Source organism: Aricia agestis, chromosome 22 (genome assembly GCF_905147365.1).
Source record: "Aricia agestis chromosome 22, ilAriAges1.1, whole genome shotgun sequence".
Classification (NCBI taxonomy): Eukaryota; Metazoa; Arthropoda; class Insecta; order Lepidoptera; family Lycaenidae; genus Aricia; species Aricia agestis.
In genome coordinates, this window is record NC_056427.1 from 5,855,201 (window position 1) to 5,882,450 (window position 27,250).

Below are 27,250 nucleotides of genomic sequence, written 5' to 3' on the forward strand. Positions count from 1 at the left end.
GTTACCTACCTACTATTTTTCATTACTTAAGTTAATTGATTGATTGATTAAGGATGTATATAACATTTATAAATTCAAAGATCTATTTTAATTTTAATCTATTTTAATGTTTGACCTAAATTCGAAATATACATACCTATAGTAGAATATAACATCCTGCATCGATTGATACCAAAAAATCAATACCTTACCGATAAGTTACGTGAAATAATTCATTTTAAAATTTCCATTTATCATACGTAATGTTTGCCGGAAGTGTTACAATTTTTGAGAATTCGTCAGAATTGGTAACTTTGTATCAAAGATAAACATCTAAAAAACTGCTTATCAGTTTCTTTGTACGATTTGCGATTTTTTAAGCCCAAAAAAAAGTGGGTTCACCGGTAATTCTGGGGAAATATTTCAAATTGAAATTTATGAAAATTATCCTTCGAAGGGTGCGACAAGACTTTATATGAACTTGGGCGGGGGCGCTGCTGGTAAAGAAGAACTGTCAAATATGTCGTTTTTGTATGTGGCAGCGTTTATGTGGCAAGTTCCATTTTTCGCCACCTTCATTTATAACTTTGCCGAGCTTTCTTGGCCGCCATTTGCGGTAGTCAAATTACAACAAAATTTTTTCAATAATAATTAAATATCGAATAATTCTTTGAAAATCTATTATAAAAAAACATTATAATGAATAATAAGTGTCTGGGTGTCCATTTTTTTACATATTTAGTACTTTCATAATTTAATTGGACGTAGTACGCAATTTGACTTTATATACATCCTTATGAACATTACAGTTAAATTCAATTGAATGCTTCAGCTTTTGTTTTTTTACAGGTTTTGTCGATTTTAGGTAAAAATTTCGCTTACGCGATACAACAGCTATGAACAATTGCTTTTTCTTTAGTGCGGCGGTACAAACATAGGATAAAATATTAATGTAAGGTATCTACGCGACTACTGACCGAGCATTTAGTATGCTCACTCTTATTTCTCACGAAGCAAAAATGTTCGTTTCTTGTGCGATAAATAAATTTTGCGCGAACAAAGATGGCAGACTTATCCATAAAGGTATATATAGGTAAATTATACGCACCGTATGCAAAATGTTTAAATGCTTGCCTTCAGCTCTTGGTCTATAAACGTCGTAAGAATTGACGAGCAAGCCGCTAGACACGGGAAAAGGGACAAATGAAATAAGAAAGTTTTCCATTTTCGTTTTGAATTTCGAACTAGACAGTAAACGTCATTGCTGTTCTCATTTTAAATTGAAATTATTTTTTAATTATTTATAAAATCGGCCAATAACTCGGTGTTTGTTTTATCCAGCCAGCATTATAATTATTTTTTTATAATTAGGTAAAGGTATGGGATCGACAAATTATTTAGGCAAATCTAAGTTGTATAGAACCAAAAGTGGATCAAGCGGAGGCTCTGATCGCGAAATGAACGGAAAATTCAGACGCACCAAAATCAAGTGAGTACAATTTAAAAAATAGACTAAGTAAAAAAAAATATATATTACGGTATTTTACTATACCTATCTATAATTAATAATTAACTGCTCGTAAGAAAATTAAGTAGAGCAAACTCTACGATTATTGTTAATGCCTTTGCACGTCTTAAAAACGTCCTTAATTATTACTAATGAAAATATTTAGCAGCTATACAGTGTGTTTGTGCAAACACCGTTATCCTTGAAACCATCAAAATATGAGCCCGTCAAAATGAACAACTTTTTCTATGAGAACAATGCTGGGAACTCAAACTACACAAACTACGTTCTAATTCTATGCTTCGAACATGCTTGGTCCGCCATTTGGTGACCCCTGTTATAGAACATGATGGGGGTAGATAAGATAATATTATTATCTTAATTATAATATCTGAGTAGGCAAAATCGACCAAACAATACACTTTTGGACTTTTACTAAAATTGTATTTTGTATAAGAAATTACAAGTAACAAGCAGGCGTATCATCTGATGGCAAGCGATTGGACAATCGAGAATGTGATTTTGAACAAAGATATCTAATGGTTTTTTAACAAAGTTCTCTTTTTCAAAATATGTATTTAAAACCTTACCTACCTTAGATTTTTAAAACTCTACTAATCGATGTCAAAATCGATTTTATTTAATTCTTCTCGATACAAAGTATTTTAATCTGTGGCAATTAAATGGGGATTTCCCTAAAAACTACGCATTGTTTACGATTATTAATAACTATAGCAACCTGGAATTGTGAAATCAATACTTTGTTAAACGCGCGCTTGCCGCGCTATGCGTCAGTGCGCGTTCCTTTTTCAAAATGTTTATTTTTAATTTATAGCATTAACTTTTTTATTTTAAATCATGTATAGCACAAACTTTCTTTACAGACGGCCAAGTAAGATGGGTGAATATGGGCTAAAAAGGATCCCTGATTATACAGAACTTGCTTATAAGGAGGCTGTGTCGAAACTGAAGTACTTTTTGTCGGGAAACAGTGCGCCAAGTGTAAGTAATATTTAATTATTAATTTCAATAAGTATAAGAACTATTATTAGTCAATTTAATTAAAAGTAAATGTTTTTAAATACTAGGGTTAAAAAAATCAAGACGTTACATACGGCAATTTATTATTTTTTATGAAGTTTTTGATTTTTATCATTTTAACCTAGTGAAAAATCCAAGAAAATAAAAATTAAAAAAAAAACAAAAACGCAGATTATGACTGGACTCCGGCTCCTGAACTATATTCCGAAATCTCAATTTCGAGCTTTAATTTCCAACCTCAAAGGTTTCCACTTTTCCAGACACCATACTAACTGTATAGTGTATATCATAATAATGCGAAACGCTACTTATATAGCAATTATACAGCAAAATAGCCATATAAAGTAAGGCACTTTGATCATAAAAAGAGTATAGACGGCGTGGTGTATAGAAGCTTACATAGCCGTTATATGAGTATTTTCATAGCCAATGGTTAAATAATAATATGTAAAAACGTGCCCACAGCTTTTATATTATTTTGTGCTACGACTCGTACTACAAATTACTATATAAAGGGCTACTGCGAGGGATGCAATCAGTGCATTCCAGCTGTACCTTTTACATTATCCAGTAGCAATTCAGCGCTGGATTGGATGTGGTTTGATGTAAACCGGCCATTATTTACAGGTACGAAGCTACGGTTCGTACAAGGAAGAAGATGATGACAAGAAATACCACACCCTCGCCGAATATAAGCCCAAACCGCGACTGACGGCCAAATACACGAGTCTGTATGCCGATAGCTTGAACAACTACACTCCACCAGTTCCACCACAGAATAATGGTGAGAAATATAATTTAAAAGAATATTTATAACTATCTAAATATAGGGTAAATGACTAATACATTGGACATTACTAGTCATTGGACAGAGCATAAAAACACAATATTTATTAAGGTTGTTTTAAAATCTGCCTTTTTTTAAGTAATAGAACGCCTGATTTTTAAGAAAAACAGGTAGTTTTTAAAGCAACCTTAACAAATATAGTGTTTTTGTGCTCTGTCCAATAACTAGTACTGTCCATCACTAGTCATGTTCACCCTACCTAATATTGCTAGTTTCTTACGCCGGGTTAGTTCCCGAACCGGTGGTAGGCCGTCAGGTAGATATTCTGAAAAAAATTGATTTTACTCAGAAATGAATCAATTTTTATTTTATAATATCCACCTACTGCAGCCGAACATAATATAAAATAACCTCTTTCGTGGAAGTCGCTAAGTCGGTTAAAAATATATTATGATCTTGAAGGATGGAGGAAATTCAGAGTAGGTTGTGCCATAAAGTTAATTATACCTAGCGGAATATATTAACTTTATGGTAGGTACTGAAATTAGAACTTACTCTCTTACTACATACTAATGGGTATTATAAATGCGAATGTGTGTCTAATTGTCTATCTGTTACGGGTTACCCGTTAGGGTAACCCGTTTCAGCTGTTTGGGCGTTAGCCCAAACAGCTGAAAGGATACAGCATTTTATTCTTGAAAATCTTGGATACCTAACAATCTAATCTTTTATTCTGTCAGTTGAGTAAATAAATCTATTGACGGCCTTCAAGAAAAAAAAACGACAGAAATAGTCGAAGTTCCAAATTTAAATCCAAGATAGTTTAACAATTTTTTTTTTCACACTTTGGTGATAATGATACATCATACTCATTCGTACTTTTCGATACACTTTATCTCAACCATTCGATAAATGTAGTTTTTATCTTTTACATATAATTATTTAGCTCCAGCGCCCAACGCAGACGCCACCAACCCCGACGTGGTACACTTTATACAGAAGCAGGAGGAATACATAGAACAGTTGGAGCGAGAGAGCCAGTACTGCAGGGTGAGTATATCCACCACAGATAATAATTATAATAAAACTAGCTATCCCGGCAAACGTTTCTTTGGCATATAAAGTATTTCGCCCGTATTATTTTATTGAAGTGACTAAATAAGTAGTATGTTACCATGGTCCATGGCAACGTCCATCGCTATCCCGTCGCACAAACAATGGTCGCCGTCAGTCTCGAGTCGTAATCATTTACTATTATTTATTCAACAAATGCACTTATCAATATAAAAAGTACCCAGTAGCCGATTCTCAGACCCATGACTGAATATGCATATATAAAATTTGGTTAAAATCAGTAAAGCCGTTTCGGAGGAGTACGCTATCTAACATTGTAACACGAGAATTTTTTATATTAAAAAGATTCTAATTTAAATAGATGTTCTAATTAATCTCCTCACGCTTAAAAAAGCTCAACTGAATAGATACTGATTATGATCAAATCTGGTATGGAGATACTTCATCATGGTATGAAGATACAGATCGAAAGATAAGAACATCAACTATAAGTTAGATATTAAATAATAATCCATTTTTTTCTTGTTTACGTTTAGTAGTTTTCATCATTCGTAGATGTTTAGGTTCTATCATTGAGTTAATATACCTAGCGAAATAGAGAAACAAAGGCCTGAGCAAGCGAGATGTCACTATCAGTAACACTGCGAGGTAAAAAGAGACGTGTGATACATGCCAGCAGCACTCATTTTTTGACGTCCAGTCGGCACGCGTGCCGCACGTTGACAATTTAATTTCATAGAAATCATGTTCAATCATGCTTGTGTAAGTGTATAGTACGTACACATATTTTTACACACACATGAAACCAATTTCGGTTTCGTTTGACAGCTCGAGATTGTTGCTCTATTCCGCTTAGAGGTATAATAACTTTATGGGTTATATTTGAATCTTTGTTTGCTTTCCAATACCTGCAAAACCTTAATGTCAAAAATACTGTACAAGATCTGCTTGTCTTTGTCATACACATTGGAAAAGCCACAATACAGACAAAGTTATGGAACTTTAAACTCGCGAAATACTTTTATCCCACCAAAAACATACCTCTTAAAATGGGGCCAAGTTCCTATCGGCAAATTTTTGGTCTAAAAAAAAGAGTTGAAATCCAATCCAATGCCAAGTTTAGATGCACTTCGTCGATCGTTATCATTTTCATCAACAGCCTGATCCATAATAACTTGGCCCCATTTTAACAGGTATGTTTTTGGTGGGATTTCAATACTTTTTTTTCAAGAAATTATACCTATTTAAATTTTTTTATTAATCTACATAATATTTAATATTATAATTTATAACACACGATCTGAGTGTCAAATTTCATTACGTTAGGAAAATTGGAGGTGGTATCTAAAGTTCGTAGATGAACCGACTCACGCTTGACCGATTTCTCAAATTCCTCAATTTTTTTTAATCTACTTATAACACATGACCTGCGTGCCAAATTTCATAACGCTAGGACAATTGGAAGTGGCCTAGAGGTTTTGATTACCGGTCAGTGAGTGAGTGCCAAAATTAGCTATTTTCATAGGGAGATATTTCAGGATCTACCGAAGCTATATCTATTAAATTTGGTATACTGCCTTAGTACTAGTATATAATTTCGTAGGTATAATTTTATGTTTGCACTTGCAATAGGCACTGAGCTGCAGGGGGGTCAAAAGTGCGTCGAAACGGTTCGTGTAAATAGTGCACGGCATGCGCGCGGCCTGCTGGAACTTGGCCGCGCACTCCGTGCGCTTTGATTAGTAAAGGGGTTTTAATTCCTCTAAAATTCCAACAGGACGAACTAAACAACCTCCTCGGAAAAGTCAAGGAAGTTATATCGGAAAACGAGCATCTCCACGAGGCTCAGAAGAACAAGATCATCTCTCGAATGTTCCACAATAATTATGAGGGTTCGGAGACTGATGACGTTGACGATAGCACTGGACTGGATAGTGATAATAAGGTATAGTACTAGTAGATGTAAATTGCAGCTTTTCTAAAGTTGCGAGTGTCCATGGGTAGTTGCTTTTCATCAGATGACCCGTTTGCTCGTTTGTCATGCATGCTATGTAATTGTCCACGATCATTGCAAGACTAAAATTATCCAAATCGGTTTAGCCGTTCTCGAGTTAGTCTCTCTAATAAAATTTAAATTAATTTTTATTTATATAGATGACTCAGTCTCCCACCGCTGCCACCATATTTTACTGATATAATATTTTACCGACCACCATTTCAGTCAAATGTACTATTTTAATCAAACATTATTAGAGTTTTTACGCAGTCTTGGAATAGGAAGTAAAAATTAAGACTGTATCTTACCAGTCAAATGTTCCATGTGCGTGGGAAGTTAAAAATAATATGGGATATGCTATTTTTCCTTAAGCTACTAAACCTACTACAATGAAAAATACACCATATTTACTCTATAATCTATACAAATTACTATAGTAAAATTTATATTTTTTAATAGGTCACTCCACTGAAATCCCGCAAAGCAAGACCGCGCTCAGCCAAGCTCGAAGGACCAAACATTGTGTTCGAGTCGCGCATCGCCGAGTTAGAAGCCCAACTGACACAGTCAAAGATCGATCTGAAGAAAGTACAGGTTAGATTTTGTTTAAACTATAATAAGAAAAAAACTGGGATACCGTCCGATTTAAAGAGCTGTTCAAAATGTAAGTGTTAGAGGTAGATATTGTATTATTGCAAAACTAAATAGTTTTACAATTTTTTCAATTTCTTTTTTTCTGATTCTATTATTTTGATTATAATTATTATACAGTGTGTTTGTGTAAACACCGTTATCCTTGACCATCAAAAGAGCCCGTCAAAATGAACAACTTTTTCTATGAGAACAATGCTGGGAATTAAAAAAAAAATGCCATCTTTGTACCCATGCGGGTGCCCGGATCGGCAATTTGTATGGGTGTGAAGACGGATTTTTTTGAGTTCCCAGCATTGTTCTCATAGAAAAAGTTGTTCATTTTGACGGGACACTAACATCTTGTATATATATTTTTCTTCTTATGTTTTATGCAGGATGAAAACAACGAAAATAAAAGGAAGCTGGCAGCGGGCCTCGTGGACTCTACCTGCCTTGACGGATTCAAGAGACAGATTGACAATTTGCAAAGGTATATAATTATTAATATCACTTAATTATTTCTTTTTCTTTTTTTGTTCTTTTATAAGCGAAACAATGTTGTGTCGACGTTTTGCAATTCTTTTGGGATCGGTATAAATTAACTTGCGTCGACACGCTACCGGAACTTAAATTCGTAAGAAGGAAGGAGAGGTAGACAGTAGACGCGGCATATGAAAGGAATATCTCACTCTCTTTCTACCGCAGGGCGAAAATATACGCCTACAGTTTTCCTTTTTACCTTTGTCGGCACTTCCGGAGTGAAACACATGTTTTAATTGTGTTAATATTAATTGGTGGTTGGTCAACACGTAGGCATTCCAAGAAGTTTTCTTCAAGAATAATTTTTTTTTTTAAATTATCACTTATAATACCACAAGAGCTTCAAAATTATCGGATATTTCCCGATAGGTTCGTTGCAAACAAATGAAGGATTCAGGAAAAATCACACGCGCTTCGCGCTCGTGATTTTTTAACCTGAAAAACTTGACGACTTTATTTGTTTGCAGGGAACCTTGAGGGAAATGCCAGATAATTTTGAAGCTCGTGTGGTATTCGGGGGATTATTTTTCCGTCCCAAATGTCGGCCAATATAATTGCACCATGAGACACAATTGAATTCAACCTGTCAGTTTGACGTGTTTGTCTTTTATATATAGCAACTACCAGAGAAAATTTTCAAAAAGTTATCAGTATAATACCATGTAGGTTGTACCACGTGACGTCGAATGGTGCAATTCTATTGGTCGATATTTGGGTCGGAAAAATAATCTTTATGATTCCTAATATCTATTTAATTTAGGGACAAATCAACCCTGGAGTCTCAAATATCCAAGCTCAAGTTGAACCTGGACCAAAGGGATGGGGATTTGGATAACCGACACAAAAGAGGCTCAGACATCATAGAGCAGCAGTTGAGAGAAGAGAGGAACAATCTGGAGGCGGAGTTACGGCGTTTAAAGGTAGGTGGAAAATCACGTGTCTCTTTCATTCACGTATAGCTATATGGGAGTGAGAAAGGGACAATGTAATGAGTTAATGTAAGAAGATTTGGGAGTGAGAAAGAGACGAAGATATGTAAAAAATTATAAAGATTCAGTTTGTAGATTCCACCCACGAAACGAATGAGCCACGCGCTATTTAATATCCATACTAATGAGAAAATGTGTTTGTCTGTCTGTCCCTCTGTTTGTTTGTTACCTCCTCACACCCAAACAACCGACCGTTCGTATTATGTTTTTTTTGTTTGTTCGCGGATAACATCGTCGTTTGTGAACCGATTTTGGTGATTCTTTTTTTGTTGGAAAGAGGATACTTCAAGGGTGGTCCTATTAATGATAATGAATTACTGTTTGGAGTCGGTTTTATTTGTTAAAATTATGTTTTCACTAGACTCTAACTAAGTTCCTATATATTTTTGATTTTTTTCTCTTACATAACCAGAAAAGTAACATAAGGGCAATTACTTATTATTCCCGAATTAAACAAACCATGTAACTTATCGACCTTAAAATAATTATTATCAAATAATTATCCTCGCTCCTAAATCCTTCATTTATGTAAAAAACGGCAATTTTTAACTGTTACTTACCTTCTTCTCATGTCTTCAATAATGTTGTACAGGAGGAGTTAGCATCAGAACGGAACAAGATCCGTGAGTTGAGTGGGGCAGGCGCCCGGCGCGCCATGCAGGAGCGAAGCGCCGCGGAGCTTCGCCACAACGCTCACACCGAGCAGCTGGCGAGAGACCTGGCCGCGCAGTACGAGCTGGCCGCCAAGTTGGAGGTGAGAGAGAGTGGGGAGAGGTGGGGGTGGGAGGGAGAGATAGATGCAGGGGCGTCGCGGAGCTTCGCCACAACGCCCACACCGAGCAGCAGGCGAGAGACCTGGCCGCGCAGTACGAGCTGGCCGCCAAGTTGGAGGTGAGAGAGAGTGGGGAGAGGTGGGGGTGGGATGGAGAGAGAGATGCAGGAGCGTCGCGGAGTTTCGCCATAACGCCCACACTGAGCAGCAGGCGAGAGACCTGGCCGCGCAGTACGAGCTGGCCGCCAAGTTGGAGGTGAGAGAGAGTGGGGAGAGGTGGAGGTGGGAGGGAGAGAGAGGTGCAGGAGCGTCGCGGAGCTTCGCCACAATGCCCACACCGAGCAGCTGGCGAGAGACCTGGCCGCGCAGTAAGAGCTGGCCGCCAAGTTGGAGGTGAGAGAGAGAGAAGGGGGAGAGGTGGGGGTGGGCCGTGAGAGGGAGAGAAGAAGAAGAGAGAAGGGCAGTGAGCATCAACAGAGAGAGTAGTAGATATGGAGGGAATAGAAGGGGAAGCGGGGAGGGAGAGGGGATCAAGGAGCAAGGTGAGAGGGACTGGGGGAGAGGGCAGGAGAAAAGAGAGAAGTGGAGAGACAGATATGGGGACAGATAGGGTTAGCAAGTAATGAAATGCTCGCAAACAATAAAGTTTAAAAAAATTTTATAATTTTTTTTCAAAACACTTATGACTCATAAGTACTGATTGTGAAAAATATGACTTATAAGTTATAAATGTATTTTAGTATTTATATTATTATCAACTAAATACGTCACCTAGTAGTTATTTACATAACTTAAAAATAACTTATATAACCTGTATTTATATATAATTTTTTTTATTTATCTAACAAGTTACATACGTAACGACAATAAGTGAGACATTTTGGATCATTCATGCTTAATTTTAACAAACATTTCTCTGCTACTCAATCTGACCACTTGACTACTACTTTCAGAAAAACTCAAAGGATCGTTATTTGAATCATACTCACCCATGGCGGCATTATAAAGTATGTTATTTATTAAATATTGCGTTTTATGTTTAGCATTTGAGTTGTTCAGATTTCTTATTTTCATAGCTACATGTTCACCGAATATGTCAAATTCATCTCGGCCTGTTCTTAGCTCTAAGGCATTTTTGTTTTTTTCTGTTTCTTTCTTCACGTTTCTCTCTTTGTCTATAGAATTTTTCTCTTTTTCTTTCACTCTCTCCTCGCTTCTCCGTCTCTTTCTAGGAACTCTCTCTTGTTCGCTGTCGCATGTTTCCTAAAAAGAATAAACTTTCATACCGTGTCCTTAGCATTTATCAATAAATTAGATACTGCAACTTCTAAGATCCAATATTCATTTATTGCGCGGAAACCGTACATGTTTCGGACTTATAACTATTCCTTTTAGACCTAAATTATAATATCCTCTTTAATCAAAATCGGTTACAAACTGACAGACGCACTTTCGCATATATACAGGGTGTAACAAAACAAAGTACATAAGTATGTACTTAATAATACTTGGTGTGTGAATCTCTGATGTGATGACTGTGAATCACAAACAAAAAAATACTCTTTCAGCACTTCTACTTTAACAGTGAATTCTATACCAGAGTACTCATACATTTATCCTAAAGCAGTACTTTTCAACCTTTTTATGATGCGACCGCCTGGTATGAAAAAAAAAATCCGCAACCCCCCCACAGGTTGAAAAACACTGCCCCAGTATTATCACTTTGTTTTGTTACACCCTGTAGATATTTATAGTAAATACGTAAAAATCTAAATATATGTATAACCATAAAGTTAATATACCTAGCGGAATAGAGCAGCAATCTCGAGCTGTCAAACGTAACCGAAATTGATTTCATCTGTGTGTAAAAATATGTGTACGTATACACTTACACAAGTATGATAATGAGATTAAATTGTCAACGTGCGGCACGTGCCGACTGGACGTCAAAAAAAGAGTGCTGCTGTCATGTATCACACGTCTCTTTTTACCACGCAGTGTTACTGATAGTGACATCTCTCTTGCTCAGGCCTTTGTTTCTCTATTCCGCTAGGTATATTAACTTTATGTGTATAACTCAAAGGTGACTGACTGACTGACATAGTGATCTATCAACGCACAGCCTAAACCACTGGACGGATCGGGCTGAAATTTGGCATGCAGGTAGATGTTATGACGTAGGCATCCGCTAAGAAAGTATTTTGATTAATTCTACCCCCAAGGGGTTAAAATAGGAGATGAAAGTTTGTATGAAACTTTGTCAATTTTAAACCGATCGGGCTGAGACTTTGGACACATAAAGCTAATATGACGTAGGCATCCTCTAAAAAGGATTTTGATAAATTCCATCTCTAAGGGGATAAAATAGGGGATGAATGATTGTAGACATATATTTAATGCTCCTTAGCGCGAGTGGAGCCGCGGGCCAAAGCTAGTTAGAATATAGTATATACTATGTGTTAGTGTGTGCCCTAAACACCGTTATCCTTGAAACCATCAAATGAGCCCGTTAAAATGAACAACTTTTTCTATGAGAACAATGCTGGGAATTAAAAAAAAATGCCGTCTTCATACCCATACGGATGTTCGGGTCGGCAATTTGTATGGGTATGAAGACGGATTTTTTTGAGTTGAGATTTTTTTCATAGAAAAAGTTGTTCATTTTGACGGGCTCACTTGATGGTTTCAAGGATAACGGTGTTTACTGTTTACACTAACATCTTGTATAAAAGTAGATATTATGAAAGCAGGTTTACATACATTTTTAAATATTTGTGTTGTTGTCAAATTATTTGACTCTGTAGCTGCCACGGCACTCAGGCTTGGCACAAGCGTAGTTTGTATCGGGTATGCCGAAGTCTGGAACAAAATATATTATTTGATGACAGCCGAACTCCGTTGCAGGCTTGGACCAGACAGACAGACAGACTAACAGACAGATTGGATGGATGGTCAGACACACTTATATTATATGATATTACAAAGTTTTTTTTAATGTAATAAGGGGGCAAATGAGCAAGCGGGTCACCTGATGGAAAGCAACTTCCGTCGCCCATGGACACTCGCAGCATCCGAAGAGCTGCAGGTGCGTTGCCGGCCTTTTAATAGGGAATAGGGTAATAGGGGGGAGTAGGGGAGGGTAGAGAGGGAAAAGGGTAGGAGATTGAGCCTCCGGTAAACTCACTCGACGAAACACAGCGCAAGCGCTGTTTCACGTCGGTTTTCTGTGAGCCCGTGGTATTACATGGTAAGTCGGACAGGCCTATTTCGTGCCGAAGCATGGCTCTCCCACGTTTGAGTGAGTTTCTTACGCAGGTTCTTTTCGTCTTTTTTAATTAGTATGGATTATATGGATTAAAACTCACACCACTCTCTGCAATGACCATCTCTATTCTCTCCGCGGCTTCGTGGCCGATGGCCTTCAACACTTTCAGTGACTGGTCTGACAGTGTCAGTATTGAGTCAGTTTTGCCGACACCATCGTTGTACGCCTGTAGAACTCTCAGCCCGTCAGCTCTCGCCTTCTTCTTCAAGTCTCGCCATGTCTGCAATGTACAAAACAATGTTAGATGCTATGGACCACTGATTTTTAACCTGTTGGTCGTAAGAATTATATTCTTAAAAAACAATAAAGATTTAAAATCCATGCTAATATTGTAAATGCGAAAGTATGTCTGTCTGTCTGTTTACGTCTTCACGCCCAAACCTCTTAACCGATTATGCTGAAATTTGGAATTTTGGTATTTACATTTTTTCTTTGTGGGTGAGGCCAAATAAGCGTAATTTGTGAGTTGTAGGTCGCAGAATTTCGGCTGTCAGAAATCCTGCTGCATTCAGTTTCATACAAAATTCCTGTTTGATTCACACGAGCGTAATTTTGTGAGTCATGATTTGTGTGAAAAGATATTTACGCGACCGAAATTCTGCGAATCACAATTCACAAATTACTCTCGCTTGGCTACACCCTATATCCAGAAAAAATATATGGTTCAGGGCGATAAAAAACTTTTGGCGCAACTGAGTTGCAGGCATCATCTGGTTATTCATATATTTACCACTTTCCACTGTTGTATTGTTTTGTCTGGTCCGTGTTCGCTTAAAGTAGCGGCCAGGGTGGTCCATTCTTCTTCTAGTTTCTTTGCTGAAGACAGGCCAGTGCACTCCCCAGAAGCAAAGACAGGGTTTTCAATCATGTAGTCCACTAGTATTTTTAACTGTAATGCTGTGCAGCGGACACTGAAATACAATTTACAAGTAAATATCCAACGTTTTACTTGCGGCCCGTGAAGGAATGTTTTGTGAATAAGTTATAAGTAAAATGTTTTCTAATATTTCTAGTAGTTATTACAACTTAAACAATAGTGAATATCATTGTGTATGGAATTACAATAATTTACTATGAAATTTCAATTATTTTTCTAAGTAACTGTCCTTACAAACATGCATAGTTTTGCTTTGGGTTTGTTAGCTTTAGCTTTTGCCATTGAACTGTTGTAAAAGCACCTATAGGTATATAAAGACTATTTTAATTGATTAAACGACACTTTTACCCAAATTATCTAGTACTTGCTGTAATTTTTTTTTATTTCGTTGGTTGATGAATTACTTACTTTTTTCTTGAGCCTTCCATTATTATATCCTCGTGTATAAATGATAATTATAAATCTCAGTTAATGATCTGTTATAACTACATAAATCGTGGTAATTATTCGTTTACCCCTTTTTACAGATTTTTTGATTTTTTGTAAACAAAACCGAAACCATAAAGTTAATAATAGGTAATATTAACCACAGAGTACTTCATTATATACTGGAAATATTAAGTTTATGACCGAAACAAAGTACAAACAAAACAAATTATTTTTCTACTTCTTCTTCGCCGATTTTGACATTTACGACAGCTGTCTTTTTTTAAAATAAAAATAAACTATTGCCACATTTTGCCATTGCAAATTGAAATCAGTCTACGTTTTTAATTTCAGCTGGACTTGGACCGTCAACGCCGCGACGAAAATGACTTGAAACGTGAAATAACGATGAAGAATGCTGCTATCGAGGAACTCAAAATTGAATTGAAGAATAAATCGGGTTAGTGGTCGTTCTATAATGGCTCTTTGGAATCGCTGAATTACAGCGATCTCCGATTTTCACCTTAATTACCTACCAACCAAGGCTGTTTTGGCGCGTGGATCCCAAAATACGACATATATACTGCTTCACGTTCTCTCATAACTCATAAGCATCTTATCTATTTGAGTGTAGCGAAAGAAAATCATTTTTAGATACTGCTTCCGATCCTCGCACCAAAACGTTTTGTAGGTCTTTAGACTGGCCCATAACTTAATTAAAGTTTATCTAAGTGAGTGTTTTTCAACATTTTTACAATGCGACTCTCCTGGTATGATATTAAAATATTTCACAACAGGGGCTTGCGACCTACGTAATGCGACATATTACTTCTAAATTCTGACTACAAGGTCCTGACGACTTATTTACTTCCAGCGACCCTCCAAGCGGACCTCGCTCAAGCTAACGCGGAGAAGGCGTCTCTGGAGGAGGAACTGGCGTCCGCGCGTCTGGCGCTGGAGAGGCAACAGAGGCAGGCCCGACATGACACCAACAGACTCAATTCTGAGGTAATTATTTTTTTAAATCGGGAGGTTAAGGGTTATTTTATACTAGCGCAGAGTCGAAGCGCATTGAAGCTAATTCCCAAAAACTGAACATTCAGCGTTGGGCGGGCGCATTTGCGAGTATTCGCGCGAATGCTCGCGCCTTTTTAAATTCTCAGAAGTTAATGTGTGCATTTAAGCTTTGGTGTTAAGGTTGAATTTGTTATGATTAGTTTTGGAATTCTAATTCGCTTCGACTCTGTTCTAGTATAAATTGACTCTAAGAGGCCAGTGTCTGAGTGTAGACCACTTTATTTACGTTGACCCATGTATATCTCTGCCAGCCCCTAGGCCACTGCAAGTCTGCAACCCCTCTAGGACGCTGCCGCCCTAGCGCGGCCTACACGGCCTATTTATAAATCCGGGGCGGTTGAAGGCTGGAGCAAAATGCTAAGAACAATCTCTATCATGACAGCTTTCAAACAAAAAAATCAAAGCAAAATTATTGTTTCGCCCTATGGAATAAATGGACGCACGATGACCGTCAAACACACACAGACATAGAAACTTATTCACGGTCCATTAATTTTATGAATGTTTTGTGATATGTCTAGTTTGTCTTTAGATCCACTCCCTGCGTCAACGCCTGGACCGCGCCGATGCGGACTTGGTGCACTCTCGTCGCGAGAACTTGCGTCTCTCTGAACAGATATCTACTCTGGAGAAAGAGGTACTTGGCTTCTAATTTATATTCTTGTAAGACAAGGGCCAGAGGCGTACCGCATAGCGTACCACCGCGGCGCCCACCGTTTGGAGGCCGGCCGACGCCCTGTGGTCCGAGGGCTCAAACGTCATAATATAAGGTCAGGTGGGGTAAGTGGGACGCGGGGGGAAGAGAGACTGTAACTAATAACAAGAAAACTATAACGCCGAGCTCCATGGTGACTACATCAATAAAACAGTATTAGGCGTAATTCATATATTCTTGGACAGATGAAGCTACAACACGGCAACTAAGCGAGTAAAAGAGAGAGAAAAAAAATCTGTTTTCAAACTAAAAAAGCCAAGTCAGACAGTGGTTCCTTGTTTGTGTTATTAAAATATTAAAAACATCAGTTTTGCGGTTGATTGCAAAGGAAAGTGTTATTATTACGTTTAGTATTTATTTTCTACGTAATGCAATGTTTGTAGTGTGTGTTTTTAGCGCTTTTTCAAGGTCAATAAAAACATAAACTTTAAAATGGCAAGCTGGGAAAGAGGAACGGCTATACCAGGTTAAGAGAAACATTTGTTCCTCTTTCCTCGTTTCAAGGGGTAACAAACATTTTTAGAATCCGCTAAAATACCGGCTGACTTTTAAGTACTGGTTTGTAAGATGAACCTACCTATGTGTATGAACAACCTTTTCTATGGGACCAACTTTCGTACCCGAAATAAAAAGTCAGCTGTTCCATACAAAAGTATCGATCAGCTGTGACCAAAATGTATGAAATAGTAGATTTTTTCTTTCGAGTACGAAAGTTGGTCCCATACAAAAGGTTAAGGTTTATCCTACAGGATTATACCAACTGATATTAAGTAGAAATGCGAAAGTCTGTCTTTTTGTCTGTCTGTCTGTTGCGTTTTAACGCTTAAACCACTGAACCAATCTTAAGAAATTTGGAAGATAGCTTGATACCCGGGGCTAGGGACATAGGCTCCATTTTAACCGATCTAACCGGGACACTAAAGGGGGTTCATGTTTTGAAAAATTGTGCCAAGCGCGATACTTATAACCAAAACGCGGACGAAGTCGCGGGCGAAAAGCTATTTTTTAAAACATTCATTTAATACCAGAAAAAGTTTAGCACCTCTGATCTTACCTATATGTTCCTGTTACCCCAAATTTCGTTTTTGTATGCTTTCAGCCTAAATAAGGCCTTATTTTAAACTAGGGAAGGTTTCATTCCCTTAACTCAAAGAAAATGATTAATACATGCTATATAAACACTTAGAAAATGATTAATTCATGCTATAAAAACATGAGTTACTTAAAAATATCGAGTGTTTCTCTTACTCCAAATCTCGGGAAAGAGGAACTTTTTTATGACCTAGCTTTGTTGCTAAATTGTGCCGTAATTACACGTACAATCTAGTTCTGTGTCAAAAAAAATGTAAGTATATTTCAAAAGCGAAGATTTGTTTCAATTAATATCGAAATAAATGTATAATTTTGATAGCTGAAGGCCAAAATATTCAAAAACCAGTAAAGTATGTTTCTCTTACCCCACCTGACCTTACGGCTGTAGCTACGCTTCTGACTAGGGCACACATTATTTTCAGAATGTCAAGCATTTATGCCCTTAATCCTAATGTTACTGAGAAAAATATACATAAGAGTAAAGTTTACAACGAAAATTTTATCTATAGGTGTGCAACATACAATGGATTTACGCAAGGGTCGATTTTCGCTCCACAATCTCCGATGATTTATTTTCACATCAGTTTCATCGTGGAACTAAAACCCCAAAAAGGCGGGTCTTATATGCATATTCTAGAATCCAAATTCTAGATAAATTAGAGACAAATGCATCTCTAACCTAATCTAAACTTCTTTCTAATTATAATATTTCTTCAGTGGTAAAAGCTACGGGTTTCAATGTAAAACAGCCTAAAAGAAACTAATTTATTTCCAGCTGAACATGAAAAATTTGACTCCGATGCCGTCTGAGAACAAGAAGGACAAAGAACTGTCTTCCATGCTAGAGTCCATGGAAAACAAACATGGTAATTGTTAGAGAATCATTGTAGCTTCAAACTTAACGAAAAATGGGTAAACTATTGATGTTTTGATTCAAACGGAAAAGACAGAACTATGAAAAAAACCAGCTAAAAGCATTAATGGCAGAACTCAGAGACTTTTAATTAAGTATTATAATCGAACTTTAATGATATAACAACATACTTACATTTTATGAAAAAAAAAATCATTAAATTATAATTAACTTAAAAATAATTTAGTAACCATTAAATGTAAGTATCTGAGTATTGCCGTCTCTGCCCGAATTTCTTCTTTTTGTGCCTTCCAAAGCTACAGACAAAAATTCTACTGAAACTAATGCCTGTTGTCACCAACCGCCTCCTAATTTCTTTTTCAGGTCATCAGTAACTATTCTTATAGCTCTGTCTTCTTCTTACATCATTGGCTTAAGTTCAAAACATTCATATTTTACCCTTTCATAACGCTTGCATGATCTATGTGAAAGGGCTTCAATAGTTTATTCATCAGATTGTTTATATCTCCCAAATGTTTAGGATAATTAGGCAAATGATCGAATTAATCTGTATTCAGTTTTCTGTCTTCGTTTACTTTATCTTCTTTATTAAATATATCTTCTTGGTTAGTTGATAAAATTTCTGCGTTCAGAATTCTAGTTTTTGCATTTTATGTCTTTTGCTGTATGTTTTTAAATTCATCCTTTTCTGTAATCATAATTTCTTCATTTTGGTTGAAAAGAAGAGTGTAGAACAGCAAAAATGTTTGTGAGTTCTTTTAAAATTTGCTTGAAATTAAGAATTCAAAACCACAGAATTTTGTGGTACTTTTATCTAAATGCAAAACTTCGGACAGTAATCGAATTTTGAATGCATAACTTGCGGACAGCATTCCAAATCGCGGAACATTTCTGACCATTTACCAGGATTCTGAATGCAGAACTACCAAAACCAATAGACAGAATTCTGAATGCAGAACTACCAGAACCAGGCAGAATTCTAAATGCAGAGGAGCCTAATGGGTTCAATAATTCCACAGCTAAGACCGTGGCTGAGTTGGAGACCATGATACACTCCCAAAACACTCTGATGGAGAAACTTACGGGCGAATGCCGCTCGCTCACTGACAAACTCGACGATGCTAACCGTAGACACAAGTATGACCATTTCTAACTGATGCATGCAAATAATACCCATTAAAATGAGACCGCACTACGTGGCAGCGACACGATACGACATAGCGAAATGTTTTTAGTATGAAATCATATGAGGCAGCGACGTTAAGCGACCCAAAACGGCAGTTCTATGAAACGTGAAGTGTCGCGTCGTTCCGCTTGGTGCGGTCACGCCATAATGGGGAAGATTTTACGATCAGAGTGCGCTATATGATCTATATTATACCTTCAACCAATAAAATTATGTCGTACCGGTGTAACGTCAACGTCGTATTAAGTAATCACTCGACTACTAGCAGGATAATTTGAAAAAATCTTCCCCATTCTCTCAATATAAGTTCTGTCTCCTCTGTCTCCATTTATTGTTACGTCCAAATTGTTATCACGATCTAAGAATGATGCTATCCTTAAGATATAACCGCCCTTGCACTGAGCAATTCGCTTAGAGGTTTTTGTTTTAAAAATTCGTTGCTGGCACGAATTGTTGATGTAAGAGCTTCTTAAACTCAATTTGTCTAACGTCGTGTTGTGTTTTTATTGGTGGCAGGCAGAGCGCAGAGTCGCGGCCGTGCAGAATCAATCAGAACACAACGCGACCGAAGAAGACGAGAAACATCTACGCCGATACGTACAAAACACCCAAAAGAGTCCGATTCGTCGAATAATCCAATCATCGTTGGACCACTGACGACGAACCAGGAGCTCTCGCATCACGGAGAGAGGATCTACAATCTACCGCTGATGATTCAACAGCCCTTTTTACGGGAGAAAAAGGAGCCAATCAAAGTTGACATCAGTGTCAAGTTGATCCCGAAACCGAGAAAGAAAGATAAGAAGAGGCGTGACTCAGATGAATCGAAGCACAAGGGCATGAAGAATAGCATAAGCATGGATGTCACAGATAATAACGTTAAAGTTGTTAAAGAAACGCTTGAGTTTGATGATGACACTAATGATATCCCTGAAGCTGATAAAATAAAAGAAATTTCGAGGGATGAAGATATATTAGATGTCCATGTTGACGAAATTGAAAATAGCACCGGCAAAGAAGAAAACGTAGAAGTAGATGCTTTAAATGAGGATGATATTAAAACCGTAGATTTCAAAGAGGATGAAACAAACAATATACAAAACACAGAAGCCGAAATTGAAATAGAGAAAATTCAGTTAGATGAAATAACAAAAAAGAAAGAAATTAAAAATAATGATGTTGCTGAAACTTCTAATGCAAAAGAAGAAAGTGAAAACACATAGATTAAGACACTCAATAATTAATGCACTCAAATAATTTAATGCCCCAGTCATAGTTAATATAAGCACCTGTTTTAATACTCAAATTTATTTGTTATATTATGTACAATTTGTTTGTAGATAAAAATTGTTAAAATTTTGGTATTGAATGTTTCATTTGGTCAATAATTATTTAAGTAAGACAAAAATTGATAAATTGATTTTAAGCTCTTCAACATAATATTTTCATTGCTGTTGTCATTTATTGAAATGTTAGAAACTTTGAGCTAAGTTATTCGTTACATCTTTGGTTGTTTTAATATTAAGTGTAATAATAACAATTTGGATGTGCAATAAATGTATAACTAATCTTAATTTTACTTCTTCAACTTAGTAGAGCCCTTTTTCTCATCTAACCTATTTCATCATAAGCTCACATACTCACACCATACCTTCCCTTTCAGACTAGAGAAATCACAGTTGCTTTGCCGAAATTCCGAGCTTATGAGAAAACTAAGAAATCTGTGGTCTTCTCATAAAAAGTATTGCACGACCACTGTAGCCCCATTCAGAAGTTATACCCCACATAGTGGTTACCCTAGCAGCTTATATGACTTAGATCGCACCTATACAACTTCTACTCCATACACATATAGATATAGAAGAGATAGATCCAAAATTTCCAACGACATAGATGATCTAAATGCGAATTTGAGTGATCTATCTATAGATAGAATTGATTCTGACGATGATGCGACGAAGGTAAGGACTGTAGATGGCTGTTTGGCTGTGGCTTCTTGCATGTGTTGAGTAGATAATGTCGTAAATATAGTGATTGAATGTGTACTTGTTTGGTAAAATTTCTAGTTAGAAAGAACATAATGATATTTTGACTGAGAAGTTTAAAAGTAACGTCAGATTAAAATTATGGATTTTAGAACAGTAAAATCCAATCCGGCTTTGCAAGGGTCCAATGTATTATACGATACAAAACTTTCTATAAATTACTCTCTTTCTTATTGATGAAATCTAAGCGAACAAGGAAGAGGCTTCTACCAATGTAAAGAAATAAGATGCCATCTCTTAGCTCTGCTTGTCTCTTGAGGCTGTAAATACTGTGTTTGTGTGTGCACTTGTTTGTGTGTGATCACTCTGTGTTTATCCAGGGAAGAACTGGCAACTCTGCAGCGTCAAATAAGGGACCTGAGTCAGTCTCTCCAAAAGCCATCGCACCCTAGCACTTATCAAGGTATTTGTGTGAAATTTTTAATGATAATTTCAATGCTGCATGGCCCAACCTCTGTGTGTTTGCGTGTGTGCCAGAGACAGGACTACTGTGGCCAGTCAAAAGGCAATGTGTTATACTGCATCTCGCTTAATTGCCTTTTCTAAATTAGCAGTATTTGCAATTATGGCAGTTACTAACTACGTCTACAACTACTACTAACTTAATATGTTACCTAGAAATGTTAAATATCAACGATATTCTATTCGCCGTTAGTGAATCTTGCGTAAAGAATTCTTTGCATACAGTCTCATCGCTCAATCGGCACATTCACTGTCTTCTTTACGCGTATCATTCTATAATTGCTAACCTTTCAAAACATTTCAGCACGTACCCCGCACATACCCGCAGCCGATAGAACTTCAGCCTCCCCGACCAGCGCCAGATTCGAGCATCCCCGAGCTGAGCCCCCCAGACACACCCCACTCGGAGAAAACCACGGACTCGGAGACAAACTTAACCGTTACGATGAAGTTAAACCAGTAACTCCACAGAATACAGATAATAATGATCAATATCACACAGAAACAGCTCAAAATTATCGCAATCCTGATGATAATAATCAATATCATACAGAAGAAAATCAGGACTATCAAAATCTTGCCAACAGTCAATACCACGTAGAACCTACGCAAGGTTATGAAAATTCTGGTGATAATCAATATCACACAGAAACTGAACAAGGGTATCATAATCCTGAAGATAACAGTCAACATCACACAGAATCAGAACAAGCTTATCAAACCCCTAGCACTAATAATGAATATCACACAGAATCACAAGACTATCAAAACCCAAATGATAACAGTCAATATCACACAGAAATAGCTCAGGATTATCAAAATCCTAATGTCAGTCATCATCAGGCAGAAATTGCAGAAAAATACGACGATCCTAATAAATTAGACTCAAAAGAAGCTTCAAAAGTTGAACAGCCAACCAAAAATCTATCGAGGAAGGTATCACAAGAAAGTTTAAAATATAATAACGGTGTGCGCAAACAAAGCAATGAATTTGTTGAAAATAAAAACGTAGAACCTACATACACAGCTGATAAAGAACCTAATGAACATACAGAATTAAATCAGCCTGAGCAGTATGAGCAAAATTACGAGCAGCCTCAGTATACTGAGCAATATGAGAACTATGATCAGTACCAACAAGAATATGTAGATCCTAACGCACAGTATAACCAATATGAGAATTACCAAACCGATGGTAGTTATGCTGAGCAGAACCCAGAGAATTACAACCAAGAATACACTCCAGAGGTAACACAACCAAATTATGACACAACACAATACAATCAAGAATACAATGAGTATGAAACACAAAATGTCCACGATAGTGCGCCCACGGATATAAGTAAAAGTTAGCGAATTTTATTTTAGTGCAATATTTTATGTTAAGCTTTTAAAATATTAAGTTTTGTAATGTAATAAAGCTTTGGATGTTAGTCAATAAAACTGTTTAGACAGAAAACTTTTTTAACCTCTTCCCTCTGATCAGTAACCAACATGTCCAAGTAACCCTGCATTTTACTCAGATAAACATCGTAATATTTTCGTAAATAAAGCTACGTCCGCGTCACTACGTCTACTGCAGTAAAGTCGTAATTTGACCCAATTTGTAAGGAATGGATCAATGGACGAATTCCTAGATAAATAAGTTGTTGTTATTATATTATATATATTTTTATTAATAAAGTATATTTTATTAATAAAGTATATAAGTATTTTGTTAGTATTACAAAAATTATTACAAATAAACCTAAATTACCATTAATTGCTAAACTATGAAAGATTTAAAGGATGCGTTTGTTAAGTAACAGTCGTGATCACAAACTAGACTAAAGGGTTACTATAATACGCAACAATAATGTGGACTTATGTTACTACTAATACAAAATATAATGTTATTAAAATTCAGGTAATTCGCGTACTTGTTTCTTGTAATCGCGCAGCTTTGAGGAGAAGATTTTTATTATAATGTATACAAGAAAGCCTGAGAAAGGTATTTTTTGCATAATTTCTATGACAAAAAGGAATGTGAAAAGTGTCTTTAGAACGTGAGGAAAAAGATCGAGAAACTTTAAAGTGTACCAAACTTAATAAGTCTGGGGAGCTGGTATAATTGTTGACAAAAATATAAAGGAAAATAGCATCTAGATAGTCACGTCTGGAGCACAAAGAATGCATGTTATGTAGTTTCATGCTTTCCCTGTAATCTGTGTGTGTGTGTCCGGAGTGGTAACTATCCTATCAATATGTGAATTGAAATGTAATTTAGCATCTTAATAAATGCCGAGATCACGCACCTCAGAAACACGATCGATAGGTCTACCTAACATCCTGTACTCGAAACATACCGGGTAATGCTTCCTTGTAAAAGTTATATAACAACACTTATCGGTATTTAGGTGAAGATGATTATTTTTGCAGTACAATTCAAATGACCTTAAATCTTCTTGTAATAGTTCACAGTCATACTTGGAATCTATAATTTTAAATTTTTTCGTGTCATCTGCATAGAGCAAGTGACGAGAATTTTGGAAGCAAATCCCGATATTGTACAAGTACAAATTGAAGAGGAACGGACCGAGATGCAAACCCTGAGGGATTCCAGACGTGATCATAATGAAGCCGGAAATACAGGCTCCAAATGCCACTGCCTGGCTGCGATTACTGATATAGGAGCAGATCCATCTCCACAGATCACCATGTATACCGATTCTAGCGAGCTTCTTTAAAAGTGTGGATTGGTTAATTCTATCGAACGCTTTCGAGAAATCCGTATACACGGCATCTATTGGTGGCCGGCATCCAAAGCATTGAGCAGGTAGTCAGTGTATTGCACAAGATTCGTACTTACTCCGCGTCCATGGAAGAACCCCTGTTGTTCGGTAGGTACAACATGACGCATTTGTGTTGTAAGTGATTCGGTTACAATTTTCTCTAAGACTTTACCGAGAATATTTAACTTAGAAATGGGTCTGTATTGAGAGATATCATGTTTGTCCCCTCCTTTTGGGATTGGTGTGATAATCGCCTTTTTCCATATATTTGGAAAGCAGCCTTCGCAAGAGATTTTTGATAAATTATAGTTAAAGTCCTTACTTAATTTCTTTATTAAAATCGGGTGAATCTTATCGTAACCCTTCCCTTTGTTGGCATCATAAACTTATAATAATTATGTTTTGTAACAGACAAAATAATTTAAAAATATTATTTAAAATACAACTTTCAATTGTTGTGTTTACAATTGACATGCAAACTGTACTCAGAATAAAATAATATACATTATACAACATATGGAAAAGTAAGACAAATTACATTCCTACTTGTTTCTAGACCTTTACTCAACAAGTTAACACACCATATAACTTGAGACCCTCTTAGTTTAAGCGTTCACCTGCGCGATAGTCCATATTTAACAGAATCCAGAAACGACAATGTTTTCTCAGCTTTTAATCTCTCCGCATTGTTTTCTATTAGTCTTTGTAAAATCTTTGAGTAGAATCTCTGTATATTATCTTCTCTTAATATTTGTGGACTTAAATTAAGAGATGTAGCAATAGTAGTAAACTGGAAAAAAAATTACGGAACTGTTTAGAGTGACGCTAAATTAATGCTATAGTCTAAGTTAGGGCCTGTTTCACCACTTCCTGATAAGTGCCGAATAGGCTATCCACCACTTATCTTGACAGATGAAGTATGGAGAATCTGTAAAAAAAATTGTGGATACCGGCACTTATTCGGCACTTTATCAGAAAGCAGTGAAACAACTAATCCTTTGGGATTTAAGACCATCCATCTATATAAAGTACGTCACACGATTTTCATGATTTTAGACCGCTTCCTAGTAATAAATATGACGTCACTTCTAAAAATTTAAACCACCTCAAGATTTAAAATACTGTTCAATTTATAGATTTTAAAATGTGATATCACAAAACTTAAGACCAACGACCACCTCCTGCTTCAGGTGTGACATACCTTATGGATGACCCCTTTGACTTATCGTTGTCTCATTCTTGCATACAAATTATAAACATTAGTTATGTATAGTCCGTCAAGAAAGTAAAGCAATTAAAAAGTGGCAACATCGTAGTGTCATCCCTTTTTTCTTAGATTGATTTGAAAGGGATGACACTACGATGTTGCCACTTTTTAATTTCTTCACTTTCTTGACAGACTATAGTCATACGTCAGGACAAAAATTAATCCATTGATTTATCTCTGTCTCTTTCTCTTGACAATCTACTTTTTTCATTTTTGCATGCAAAACATCACATGCAGAATGTGAGTCAGATAGCAAGATTTTCGTGTGCATACTAATTAATCAATTATTATTATAGCTGAGTGGACAAATTCAACGTCAACATGATCCAGGGGGGGGCAACCGTCCCCCCCCCCCCTCGGTACGCCCATGTCATGCTACATGTGCCAATGAAGTTGTAAAAAATATTACATTCCATTCTCAAATCATACTTAGATTTATATTTGGCTTATTGCAGGAGCTCTGATGAAGTTGAAGCAAAGCAAGACCAATACTTAATATACCAGACTACTAAAAGCTTGTTGAAAATAAAAGTCTTGTTTACAAAGATTAATTTACTATTTTATATACACCTTATCATTAAGAGTTCATTAAATCTACCATGCTTAATCTTGGTAAAAAGCCAAGTAATTACTCTTATTTTCAGTTATCCTTACAACATTTGCCATACAGAAAATAGCTTTTTTTTTTTAATGAAATAAGGGGGCAAACGAGTAAACAGGTCACCTGATGGAAAGCAACTTCCGTTGCCCATGGACACTCGCAGCATCAGAAGAACTGCAGGTGCGTTGCCGGCCTTTTAAGAGTGAATAGGGTAATAGGGGAGGGAAGGGAAGGGAATAGGGGAGGGTAGGGAAGGGAATAGGGTAGGGGATTGGGCCTCCGGTAAACTCACTCACCGGTTTTCTGTGAAGCTCATAGCTCATCTAAAATTATAAACACTATGTTGAACTCTGTCTATAATTGCTTGTATCTAATATTTTCTTCCCGCACATAGCACAAATTCCTTTTTTATATGCACACGCTTGACAGTAATGGGATCCAACCTGGTGCACCTTTGTCCGACATATTCTGAAAAAAAATATATTTAAATTTAAATTTAGAATACAAAAACCAAATGATCTTTTTTACCTATCTTTGAATGAAGTATTACTGTATTTAGAGACTATAATAGTGACTAAAATATGATAAATGATAATTAATCAAAGAAATAATACTGTTTTTCAACAAGTGGTTATAAGGATATTGTGCTGTGGACTGAGGTATTCATAGAATGTTACAAAATCCAAACTGGTAAGGAAGTGGCCCAATGTTTTGTTTGCTTGTTAAATTCACACAGTTCACTGTGTACAATTAAAATTTACGTTAAAACTTACTTGCACTCGTGAAATTTCGATGTATAAGGATTGTATCGCGCCTTTTTGGCTGTAAGTGCTTTATTTTCACCAACTTTTCTGCCGCCCGATTCGACGGTATTTCGGGCGCCGGTTTTCCATGGATCTGGCGTTATGACCTTACCAAGTTTCTTCTCGCATTTATCGCAAACCATGTTACAGTAAAATTTGTAATAGGGTTTTCAAAAGTATTTATAAAATAGGTAGTTTGTTTGTTTTCACAAAAATTGACACATAAACAACCTCAAAATATATCTAATGTCAAAATCAATTTGACATTTGATTCTTTTTTTACATGACCTCAAATATAATAATATAATATAATAATATCTATCGACGCTTCACACCACGTCAGTCTGGCCCCGTGGTAAGTACCTGAAGGACTTGTGTTACAGGTACCAGACAACGGATATATATTTAATA

The 27,250-nt window shown here is 36.5% G+C and overlaps 3 protein-coding genes across 4 annotated transcripts; 1 reads left to right on the forward strand and 2 right to left on the reverse strand.

Moving 5' to 3' along the window:
• Positions 1-1,350: 1,350 nt before the first annotated feature.
• Positions 1,351-22,777, forward strand: LOC121738081 (nuclear-pore anchor). Its single transcript, XM_042129916.1, has 16 exons — positions 1,351-1,468; positions 2,371-2,488; positions 3,155-3,311; positions 4,261-4,364; positions 6,166-6,333; positions 6,844-6,978; positions 7,413-7,507; positions 8,318-8,477; positions 9,139-9,300; positions 14,301-14,406; positions 14,821-14,954; positions 15,556-15,660; positions 17,606-17,696; positions 18,724-18,841; positions 21,256-21,338; positions 21,702-22,777. The coding sequence occupies exons 1-16, from the start codon at positions 1,359-1,361 to the stop codon at positions 22,748-22,750; spliced, it is 2,895 nt and encodes a 964-aa protein (XP_041985850.1). The 5' UTR covers positions 1,351-1,358; the 3' UTR covers positions 22,751-22,777.
• On the reverse strand, positions 10,083-26,385 carry LOC121738084. 2 transcript variants are annotated; one of them, XM_042129921.1, is made up of 5 exons: positions 26,333-26,385; positions 13,374-13,554; positions 12,684-12,863; positions 12,079-12,177; positions 10,083-10,581 (listed from the first exon to the last, which is right to left on the reverse strand). In XM_042129921.1, the coding sequence occupies exons 1-5, from the start codon at positions 26,350-26,352 to the stop codon at positions 10,204-10,206; spliced, it is 858 nt and encodes a 285-aa protein (XP_041985855.1). In that variant the 5' UTR covers positions 26,353-26,385; the 3' UTR covers positions 10,083-10,203. The 2 variants fall into 2 exon arrangements, with proteins under 2 accessions (XP_041985855.1, XP_041985854.1); XM_042129920.1 differs by lacking the exon at positions 26,333-26,385 and adding an exon at positions 13,929-14,130 and having other exon boundaries at positions 10,086-10,581.
• LOC121738086 (cysteine-rich PDZ-binding protein) lies at positions 26,373-27,053 on the reverse strand. The gene is made up of 2 exons (XM_042129923.1): positions 26,810-27,053; positions 26,373-26,504 (listed from the first exon to the last, which is right to left on the reverse strand). The coding sequence occupies exons 1-2, from the start codon at positions 26,980-26,982 to the stop codon at positions 26,375-26,377; spliced, it is 303 nt and encodes a 100-aa protein (XP_041985857.1). The 5' UTR covers positions 26,983-27,053; the 3' UTR covers positions 26,373-26,374.
• Between the last annotated feature and the right edge of the window lie 197 nt (positions 27,054-27,250).

Excerpts from the sequence above, each read along its gene's own strand:
- LOC121738086 (XM_042129923.1), bottom strand. The coding sequence starts at position 26,982 with ATGGTTTGCGATAAATGCGAGAAGAAACTTGGTAAGGTCATAACGCCA. Across the intron at positions 26,505-26,809 it reads TCGAAATTTCACGAGTGCAA|AATATGTCGGACAAAGGTGC; the intron begins GTAAGTTTTAAC and ends ATTTTTTTTCAG.
- LOC121738084 (XM_042129921.1), bottom strand. The coding sequence starts at position 26,352 with ATGAGCTTCACAGAAAACCG. Across the intron at positions 12,864-13,373 it reads CAATACAACAGTGGAAAGTG|ACATGGCGAGACTTGAAGAA; the intron begins GTAAATATATGA and ends TGTACATTGCAG. Across the intron at positions 10,582-12,078 it reads CAACACAAATATTTAAAAAT|GAAACATGCGACAGCGAACA; the intron begins GTATGTAAACCT and ends TATTCTTTTTAG.
- LOC121738081 (XM_042129916.1), top strand. The coding sequence starts at position 1,359 with ATGGGATCGACAAATTATTTAGGCAAATCTAAGTTGTATAGAACCAAA. Across the intron at positions 7,508-8,317 it reads CAGATTGACAATTTGCAAAG|GGACAAATCAACCCTGGAGT; the intron begins GTATATAATTAT and ends TATTTAATTTAG. Across the intron at positions 9,301-14,300 it reads AGCTGGCCGCCAAGTTGGAG|CTGGACTTGGACCGTCAACG; the intron begins GTGAGAGAGAGT and ends TTTTAATTTCAG.